The 11,235-nt window shown below is 40.0% G+C and overlaps 1 protein-coding gene across 1 annotated transcript in view; it reads left to right on the plus strand.

The window, feature by feature from the left end:
• The window catches only part of si:dkey-192p21.6 (uncharacterized protein LOC565246 homolog), a 43,268-nt gene extending 34,826 nt beyond the window's left edge, over positions 1-8,442 (plus strand). Inside the window, exons 15-18 of the mRNA XM_034225695.1 lie at positions 1,327-1,404; positions 5,097-5,167; positions 6,234-6,346; positions 7,199-8,442. Of these exons, the coding sequence (XP_034081586.1) occupies positions 1,327-1,404; positions 5,097-5,167; positions 6,234-6,346; positions 7,199-7,380 (444 nt within the window). The 3' untranslated portion in view covers positions 7,381-8,442. The remainder of the gene's footprint in view (positions 1-1,326; positions 1,405-5,096; positions 5,168-6,233; positions 6,347-7,198) is intronic.
• The last annotated feature ends 2,793 nt before the right edge of the window (positions 8,443-11,235 follow it).

Here is an 11,235-nt window from a genome sequence, read left to right on the forward strand (position 1 = left end):
TTATTGCAAAACGTATTGAAATGAACTTATTGCACATATTAAACCTGGAACTAACAAAGCTTAAATGATTGCCTATATAAAAACAGCATTAAACATGAAATCATCAGTTGCATTCATTTCTTATGGCTCTATCTGCAGATTTTCCGGAGTCATTTCTTATGATTACATTTTTCCACAGGCCAACAACAGCTTCAAAAAACCAAACATGCCCTGTTGTCGTGAGAGAAAAAGTGCAGAAGGAAACATCCATTAAAACTCAGTTTGCTGCTGTGATGCTAGTTCAAGCAGATACTTGGCATCTCATCTCGGGTGCAAGTTCATCAATGTTTGGGCTCTGAGCTGAGAAAACCCTCAGGATTGAGTGAAGGTGTGCGTGCAATATATACCGGCGGGCCAGATCTAATAGTAATTAGAAATTATCCTGCAGGCCGAAATGAAATCCACCAAGGGCCTGATTTGGCCCCCGGGCCTTGAGTTTGACACATGTGAACTAGAGGATCAATGATGGACTATAATGCTCAGACTTTGATATTAGACAGTGAGACTACAGTTAATTATGTTCTCTCTTCCCTTACAAGACAGGCTCAAATGTTTAGATTATGTTGCAGGTGCCAGCTCTTTTGATTGAGCTTATAAAATCCTGTTTTTCTTATTGTACACCTGCAAAATGAACTAACATTCAGAACAATCTAAAGCAAACACAACTTCTATAAATTGTTTTGGTTGATTAATTTGCCTTAAATGCTGTGTTATATTGAGTTAAAATGCAGGTAGAGATTTTTATTTTTTAAATTAAGTACCTTTTTCCCGCCTAATTGCAAGTGCACAGCTGCCCTCTTTTAATGACAAAATGTTGTCAGAAAGTGAGGAGAGAGCGTTTGGTCTTTAGACCTGAGCTTCTGACGGCGACAGCGTCACTTTTAATAATTTGCGTTGTGGGAAGTAGCCCTGCAAAAGCAGCCACATTGCTTAATTCCCGGTGGGCGGTTAGCACTGAGCCCTTCCGTCAGCGAGTCTTAGACGACACGCCAGCTGTCCGCTGCCCTCCTCTGTGCTGCCCGTGCTAATATCCTCAGCTGAAACATATTCATCATCACCAAATTAATCAGGGGGTGTGGATGACTTACACGCCACATCTGGCTCAACAGGATAGGAGAAATGTGAGCGCCACGTCAGGGACACAGCATTGACATCCCAGGCATATTTGGTTACCCAAGGGCAAATACATGCACACACCCGTTACTGGTGTTTACATGGTATTTCTCATTAAATGTAGGATTAAATGAGTTGTGGTGTCCCTGCTTATCTCTGCCTCCTTCTCCACAGGCTGGGAAAATTATCATTTTCTACAGGGGGAAAAACGTCTACATCCTCTGTCGATTCCTCGTGTGGGCCGTCATCCTGGTACGTTGCATAATGTGGGGGTTTGAAACACAGCTGGGAAAGTATAGAGTATAAAAGTCAATTGATAACTTAAAACCAAGACAACAAATCACCTTGTCCTGCTCCTATGACTCACACCGGGCTGAGCACTTTTATGGTCCTGCTGTTTTACTTCGCCATGAAGGTAGACTGCAACATGTTTTTCAGCCACTCTGGTATTCGCTGGCAAAGCCATTCATTAGCAGGACTTAGTCCAGGACATGTGTGTGATCTCAGTACAATTAAACAACATCCATGTGTGGCTGTATTTCCGGGCAGTCATGAGTATCCAGCGCCCCGGGGGGGGGTAACACTGTCTCTCATTGCCGGTGCCTTACATGTGGTTGCAGATTAGAAGAGTTATTCAATGTCTACTACAGTCTGCAGCATCTAATAAAGAGCACAATTAAATCATATAGCTGCACACTAAGTCTCAATAAACATTTAAAGACAAATCATGTGACTGTAGGACAGTTTGGTATAACAGAAACAATATAAAAATCCATTCAAACCCATAATAAAAACACACATTTTGGTAGTTATCAGCTCAGAAAGCAGCTTTGTTTATTCTGGGTGGTCTCACAACACAAGAAGAGGCAAGCTGGCATCTATTTCATTTGGAGGGGGATTGTGTCCCACAGGCAGAAGCCAAGTGTTATATGAGACGTCCCGTTTTGCATTTCTAAACCTGTGACAGGAGGCTGTTAGTCCGTCCTAACGAGATTGACAGATATCCAGGAGGAAAGGCTTTGCTGAGCTTTGCGTGTTTGTTTGCACAGTACAGTGAGACGCTACAGGAGATTGTTTGCAGAACGGGGTTAGTTTGCATGAGCCTGCATGCTGTGGAGGGAGACATCCTGAAGCGGCGGAGCTGTGGCCAGAAGCGATGATGGAGCCGGAGGAGCTGGCTGCCTCACTCAGCCTTTGAAACTGGGCATGATGAAAAGAGGCCAGTAGACGCAGTCAGAGAAAAACACTTAGTTTAATCCCATTAGTTTGAAGTTTTTGTGTATAAATTACTGGGCCTTTTCTGATATTTCTGGTTTCTGCTGACTGGCATGTGTGACTGTTTGACCAATGTGATTAAACCTGACTGAAGGTTCCTAAAATTAAGTAAACAATTCCATCCATTAACTTTGTTTTATCGTTACTGCATCTATGCAATATCTCAATAGAGCTTTTAGCCTTCATAATATTTCTCTTCCAGTCGTTACTTTCTAATGATATAAAGCTTTTAACTCCTCAGCATGTAAGAAGACACTACAGAGAGAAATGCAGCTCTGTGCATCTGCATTTAGGCCCAATGGTGCTTTGAGTATGCTAATATGCTCACAGTAACAACATGCTAATGTTAAGCAACTATGTTTACCATGTTCATCATTATAGTATAGTTTGGGAGAATGTTAAAATGTATTTATTAGCACTGAATAGAAAGTATATCTGAGGTTAATGCAAATGTCTGACCTGGGGATGGTGTTAGATGGAAAGCCAGAGGATCACCAACGTCATTACAATTCATATTTTGACCTCATGGTGGCACGATATGAGAACTAAGGGGTTAACCAAATAGAGATCCATCATCTGGGAACAATGAATGTCTGTCCCAAATTGTAAGCCAATATATTTAGCAGTCGTCAAACTTTTTACTAAACGCGAAAGAATCAAGTTAATGCTCTTGCTATAGGAAATAAAAGGAGGTCCCCAACCCCAGAGCCATGCTCACAGTATATAAATAAATATATATATATATATATATATATATATATATGGTCCTACAACATTATTATAATCAAACTAGAAGGGCAGAGGGACCAGACCTCTAAATAAATAATAAATAGTCCAGTCTGCCATGACATGCAAATCTGCAATTGCACCCACCATATAATTCTGGATATTTTTCCAAAACTAACATTTATTATTTGCATGATATGCATTCACATTTACATAAATGAAAAAAAAATGGTGCACCTGCCCCACGATCCTGATCCGCTCAAACCTTCCTTGACTCATGCTTCACCCTTACACTAAGTTATGGCACTATCTAACAGACAGAGATACAAACAAACCGAATAAGACTGTAATAGGTTTAACATTTATGTACTAAATCCAATACAAGAAATCCAGCACTGGAGGAATGGGTCTTTTTGTGTTTGTAAATCAGGAAGAATCCTGCTCATACATGTGAGAATCAATTGAAATTCTGTTGTGAGAATGTAATATCATTAACCTCAATTCCTAAATGACAAATCTCCCCATTATGTCTCCGGGTGTTAAATCTTATTGACTATCATTGTGGAGCGAGTGACTGGAGGGAGGTGAAATAAATTAGATCCATTTGGCTTCTCCCAGAGGCACAGAGTGATAAAGTAACACAACAGGAAATAAATAAACATTAGGCTTTTATGTTTCGCCACTGTATCCCCATGGGTTCACCTGGTAATGTCTCATAGATGATGATATTCAAAATTGTGACGTTATATTCAGGATCATACAGTGTTTAGAGATGGATCAATACAGGGACGTAAAATCCCAGTTAACTGAAATAGAGAATAACAATAAAATAGATTTTCTCGCACTGCAATTGTTGACAGAGAGAGCTGGAGTTTTTTTATTGATTCTGGGAAGAGATACAGACCGTGAGTAAAGTGTAAATACAGCATATGTGTTCTGCTTTGGTTCCTTCTTTAATTTCAGCTGAATCTATTTGTAATCCCACTAAATGTTTTTCAGCGACAAAGAAAGCAAAATTAGTTTTAGCGATCTGCCTTCTCTTCACATTGACTTTTCTAATACGATTTTGCCTCAGAAGGGAGGAGAGCAGAGCTGAAGCCTCTTGTTTCAGACATGTGCTCTTGACATTAGCAGGCCTCCACAGTGGAGGAGGGAGCTCATTTCTACAGGCATCCAACCACAGGATTGATATTATGCACAGGAGGTTCACAAAGAAGTGTTGATACAGTAAAGGACAAGCTGGGTTTTACGCCACAGTTCTCTGTTCTGTTATTTCTACAGCAGATTGATATCCAGGGGCGGCCATGCATCTTCCTGCTAATAAACAACAGTCCCTGTTAATTAAAATCCAACGATCAGGCTCGAGAAGTGAGAGATTGAAATTGAGCGATTGCCCCACATACCAGCCCCGTCCCACATCCTGCTGCCTGGATAGCCTGGAGACTCAATCCAGCCCCGGCTAGGCTATTTCCACACCATCGATTCTGTCATCTATACACATGATGGATATCCACCTAACAAGCATGTTTGGATTCTAACCACTGCCCTGGGTTTCTCTCTGGAGCACAGAATGTATCCTCAAGTATCTAAATGATATGTAAAGGTAAATGGATGAGGCAGTAACAGCTCTCATTGATGAAGAGTCCATGAGATCATACACTATTCCTCAGTACTGTGGTTAATAACTGACCGTGGAGTCCACCTCAAATGGGTGTGACTCTGAAGGGGGGGTGTCTATGAGGAGCATAACATTCCAGCGTGGACATATTGGCCTGTTGTAGTCCGATATAGTGTGTGTGACTTGATGGACTTTGCATCTGACTTTAGATAATCGGTTAATCCTCCGGACTCTGCTTGATTCTGATCCTCACGTTTTAGCAGCCCAATACTGCTCGCTTTATCGCCCTCCATCGATTTGAAATCTGTTTCATTTCCATCCTTAGGGAATCTCTGCAGCCATCCTTTCTAAGTGCACGCGAGATGGAGGATTTATACCTGTCAATAAAAACCTTTGGTAAGTGCTTCCTGACCCTCTAAATCCAGCCACTTTTCCTCACAAAAGAAAGGATGTGTTTCCAACAGGCACAAATCAAGGCTGCTAAAACACACGTTTACTTACCTCTAACGACAGCTACGACTGTAAATAATCACCCGCGTTGTCGGGAGTGTGAGGTGGAGGGGTTATACATCCTCCCAACATGATCACTCTTCCTCACAGCCAGGAAAATAAAGGATGCTTGCTTTATCCTCTCTAGTCACTCACAACACATTTTACCAGCTCTGTGTGATGGAATGGGATCAGGCTCTGGGAAAAGCATCTACATAACCGCGGTGTAGTCTAACCGCTCCCAAACTATCATATGCCTTTTTGGTAAAACAAGGCACGTTTGTAATGGTTTTGCATGAAATACAGCGCAATAACAACCTCAGACTTTACGACTTTACGACCTGCGCATTCTTTCCACTCCCACATTCCCCTTAATATGAAGTGAATCATTTTAATGTTGCAGCAGGAAGAATACCATTTCATCTGTGATGTGTAAGCAAATTCTTCATGATGTTCCACTGGGGCCTCCTGCTAACGCTGCGCTCATCCCTCGCCATTACCTGCCTGGCTTTTATAGGCAGTTCATCATACACAGGTTATTGAGCCCTTGAGTACGAGTCCCTGCCTGGATGTCTAGAAGTAATTAACTCCCAGCTAAGAGTCCTTTTTGGCCCCACTTCAGCGGAGATAAAAAAAAATAAAAAAAGCCAGGAGGCTCCGGGAGGCAGCCATTTTACATCAGATGGTATTACATCAAACATTCTTGCACTTAGGAACAGACAGGGACATGGCTGGCTGGCACGGCTCCACGGGGCACGTGCCAAGGATCCACTGCTGATGCCTTAGACCAATCCAGCAAACTGCGGGACAGTTTGCTGGAGTGCCTCGAGACCACTGGGTGTTATTTATCTGCAGTACAGGATTGATAGACCCAGTGTTTTTACACCCTTGTTCACAACTTTAGTGATGGCCAGATGTACAGAGTAAAATGTTGCTGTTGTTGTAAAGTGTTGCTGATGGTTTGTTTCCGCAGGTCGTTGTCCTTTGTGTTGTGTATGGGTAGTGTCTCCTTCCTGCTGCTGGGAGGCATGTACTATGTCACTGATATCAAAGGCTGGTGGGGCGGGCAGCCATTCATATACCCAGGTACTGCTTAAACGCTAGCAAAGAATGACATGTATTATACAGGGGTAAATGTTAACACTCACGATTAGACATCTTGCTAATTTATTAAAAAAGCTATAATGGGAATGTTTACATCGATTGAACACATGACTATTTGCAATTATGCACTCACTCGCATTTATCCCGTGACCATTATCTTATATTAAAATAATTTAACTGCTGAACATAGTGGAACATTTAGCAGCTACATTTGGAAAAATAAAATGCAACTATTTGCTATCAAGTTTGCTATATCATCAAGCTGATATTGTGTAAGTGTTGTATACATCTTGTCTACGCTGCCTCAAAATGGCAACATGTTTTTACAGGTTTAAAGGATCCATTCCAGTTATACATTAACTATTAAAATGCTGGTCTTAGAGTTCGACCAAAGAAATTAGTAACACAGTAATTAGCCCCCTGGATTAGCTATTGTAGCTAATATTAAAGGAGTCTAATGTCAGAGTGGAAGAGGCACACAAAGCTAGCTATCTGTTTATTTGCAGTAGTAACAATCCTTTAGCAGCCTTGGTTTGTATATTGTAGAACTTTTCTTCAGCAGTGGTTAATATTGTTAAGGTTTTCTAAAATGGGCTTGATAGCTTTGTAGGGGTTGTTATTACTGATTTGGTCAAGCTGAGGTTTTGGTCAGAATCAGAGATAAGCATTTGAAGTAAAGTTTAACTTTTCTTTTTAAAGCTTTTGCACTGCCTCCCCCAATACAGTTGTTTTATCCGTAATGTGTTTTACAAATGTACAAAGTAGGATGAGATTTCCTCTAAAGAGTCTTGTTCGATAGGATCTTATTTTTGTCTCTTCTCCTCTCCTCCTCAGGGATGAACTCCATCTTTGTATATGTTGGTCACACTCTCCTGGGGTTCTACTTCCCGTTCAGCTGGGAGATGCGCTTCCAGGAGAGCCACTGGGAGCAGCTCTTCCAAAGCCTGTGGGGGACTGCATTGTGGGTGCTCATCGCTTACCTGCTGTACAGGAAGAAATTCTTCCTCAAAATATAAACTAGGATGCTCATCTGTCCTATTTTACATTCTGTAGATAACATTATTTTATTGTTCAACTCTAACAATCACTATTTATTGTAAGGTATGTGGAATACAATAACTTCTGTGGGAAATGTGTCCGACTGTTTTTGGCTTGGTTTACTTTCCAGTAATGTACAACCTACCCATGTACAATTGAGTTGTACTAATGCTTAAAAAATATTATCAAACACTGGCTGCATGAAGGCAAAAATGATGAAAATGTATGAAAACCTAAAGAAGATGTTTGTTCCACCGTCAGTGTGGGCAGCTGAGGATTTATTTAATGCCACTTGTTTTGTGCACTGAATAGACTGATTAAATCAAATATACTGAGGTGGTACTTAACAAATGAGGCCGAGTGATTCCACTACACACCAGGCCAGCCATTATGAGTCTGTTGCCATGGCCACTCCTTCCCCTTCTGTGCGTGTGCAGATACCATCTGCTGTCCGAGTGACAGTACTTTAATAGGGGTCAAGATGCACGGCTCACAAAGGAGTGTCATTAATGGGAACGACACCTCTTGCACTCATTGTATTAGAAAATCAGGGAAATGACAGAAATCCAATTCATCAGAGAACACAACGAGCCGCCTTCAAGAGCCTGAGCACATTTTAGATATTCAACACATGCTCACCTACTGAAAAGGGGCTTATTTTTTGAACATAACGTTTCCACGTGGTTGAGTATTGAGTGATTTATTGATATTTTTGTTTACATGACAGTATTGAACATGCTGTGTGACTTTAGCATCAGGTCAGGTGATGTGTACATCATGAAATGAACATCTAGTTAATGAAATGACAGCATCACGCTGCTTTCCAGAGTGAAATCATATTACACACTGCTCAGATGGCGTAGTAACGGTGTAATATGCTGTAGTGATTTTGGTAATTATCTTATGAACAGTCTGGATCCCTGTAGGTGCATCCTGCCTTTTTGAACAGGACTCTAGTCCATAATTGCTTTCTCCAAACCACTGTGCAAGAAATGGAAACGCATCTCCTCGAGATGAAAATAAAATCAATAGTCTAAAAATATCTTTGTGTGTTTGCATGCATTGATAAAGCTTTGTATTTAAATGTAAGCATTTAGCTGAGTCATTCTGAGAGACTTACAGGAACTACAACAGCACAATGAGCTCTATTAGAAACATCCCAAGAAAAATCTTAAGGGTCACCATAGCAAGGTCTAGACAGCCGAGATGATGAGCATTGTGCTTATGTTTCAGATAACATTTCTGATGATACAGTAACATTGTCATAAAAAGCCCATAAGATAGCATTGTGGTTCCACATACCATGACTACACCACAACATTTCCTTGTTTTTATTGATTCTTGTTGAGCATTATGTCTCTTGATACCTATAGTCTGTCATATGGAAACTTTATCCAAGATGCAATGTTCTCATTGAGACCCCTAAGCTTCTTATATCACATAATGATCCGCACGCTCTCCCTTGATGCAGAGAGCAGCATTACATTCATCCTCCTATATCGTGTAAGTGACCATTTGGGTATCTGTTAACATATTGACGTCAATTTCACATTTGAAAAAAACATGATATCTTGAAGAAAGTGGACATTTTCAAGCAATAACTTTATTTTAAATGTAATTAAAGGGTTTTATTTTAGGGATGGCTCGATAACACTTTTATCATGTCGGAAACCTTAACGGAAACATTAAGTAACGGCCTTGAGTCTTTTTCCCTCTTAAACTATAAGCTGTTAATAATACATGGACACACTTTTCTTAGCCATCTACTCTCATGCTCAAACTAGGAAGCACAATTGTATTCCCAAACGTGGTTACACAATACTTCTGGTGCTTTTTACAGTCCTTTTTATTTGTTACAAAGAAAATTGTAATTCCGTGTAAATTACTGGACGTAACTTAAAACTCAATGTAGCCCAAAAAGCTGTATAAGGCTAATGGATTGTTTCTGTTATGATTTTTTTTTTATTGTGTCCAGTATTACTGATATCATCCCCAACATTGTTTGTGGCTGAGCCTACACGATAAACATTTAAACAGCTAATCTGGATATTATTAGATGTTCAACACACATGTTTACTATAAATATAAACTGACAACATCTAAAAAAATGTTTAGGTCTTGCTTACTTCTGATAAAGCTTTCTTCCTGTTCATATATACCGTCTATGGTTTCCTCACATTTGTCTTCCTTTTTAAACCCAGGAAACATATTGAGCAAACCAAAGACAGCAGGTGAAATATAACAGCATTGTTTTGTTCCACTTGGTGAAAGTTGCTGGAGCTCCTGAGAAGCCCTGCTGTCCCTCTGCAGCCCAGTGAGCTCCAGTGTTTTTGCTCCATGCAGGGACATTGATTGGAGAGCGATTGCTGTGTGACTGACTGGTGTCCTGCCCTGAGGCTGCAGCAATGCATCACTCCACACCACCCTGTCACGGAGAGATCCCTCACTTAAACGACAGGCAGTCTTTAGACCTAAAGTCACTCAACTGTTTGCTCTTTTTGTTCTGGCAGGTATAAGGTATTATACGTGGTATTAGTGGTGGAAGAATTGTATATATCCTACTGAAGTAAAAAGTAAGTAAAGTATTAGTGGTATTAGCTACGTGGTATTAGTGGTGGAAGAATTGTATATATCCTACTGAAGTAAAAAGTAAGTAAAACCACACTAAAAATACTCCACTACGAGTCAAAGTCCTACATTTGAGAAAATTACTTGAGTAAAATAATGTAAGTATTATCAGCAAAATATAATATAAGTACATGTTCTTATTGTGCATTAAAGCCATTTTCAGAATCATTCATATTATTTTATTAGATCACAATTGTTGTATTAAAGGGGCCCTATTATGCTCATTTCAGGTTTCATATTTGTTTTTCTGTCTCTACTGTGATGTGTCTCCATGCTTTAATGTTCAAAAGGTTCTTTATTTTTCTCGTACTGCCTGTGCTGCAGCACCTCTTTTCACCCTCTGTCTGAAACCAGAGCCCAATCTGCTCTGATGGGTTAGCTGTCCGGCTGTGTTGTGAATTGTCAACACGAGATGTCCCGCCCCTTAGCCACATATAATGTGTTGGAGGTCTAGACAATGGAAGTGCAAGTGTTACGTAGTGATGTAACTATGTCTCAGAAGCTAACAAAGGAATATAACAGAGGCGTTTCAGTGTGTGGGAGAGACACTTTGGGATTTTAGCCTTTGCAGACCATTTACATGCAAAAAAGCTATATAGCACTCTACAGTAAAGGGAAACCCCAAAAAGCATAATACTGCCTCTTTAAATAAAGGTGGATCTGGTTTTAATTACTTTATATAGTGCTGTGTAGCTTAATCCATAACTATACATAATATTTCAATAGTTGAATAGTTTTTTTTTTATCTGAATCTCTAAATGAGCTAAAGTTGGTCAATATATGTGGATTAAATAGCATATCATGAACCTCTGAAATGTAGTAAAGAAAAAGTATAAAGTAGCATCAAAAAGAAATACTGAATTATTTTTAAAATAGTACTTAAGTAGCAGAAAAACAAAGCACGTGTATGCTAGTCAAGTCTCATTAATCCACATGATTGTGAGGGCTGCAGTTCAGCAGGTTCACCATGCAGCCAAAAGCCCTGTCACCTCCCCACTGGCAGTTCATCTAATGTTTCTCAAATGACACTGGAGTTAACATCTTAATGTTAAAGGTGCTTGAGAAATCATCCTTATTTCACACATAAATGATTACAGCACTGTTCCAATAAAGCAGTGATTAAAATGAACGCACCTGCTACAAAAAAGCAGTGTCTGCACCTTTAAAATGCACCATTACCCATTTAATGACAATTGTTAATATTT

Source organism: Gymnodraco acuticeps, unplaced genomic scaffold (assembly GCF_902827175.1).
Source record: "Gymnodraco acuticeps unplaced genomic scaffold, fGymAcu1.1, whole genome shotgun sequence".
Taxonomy (NCBI): Eukaryota; Metazoa; Chordata; class Actinopteri; order Perciformes; family Bathydraconidae; genus Gymnodraco; species Gymnodraco acuticeps.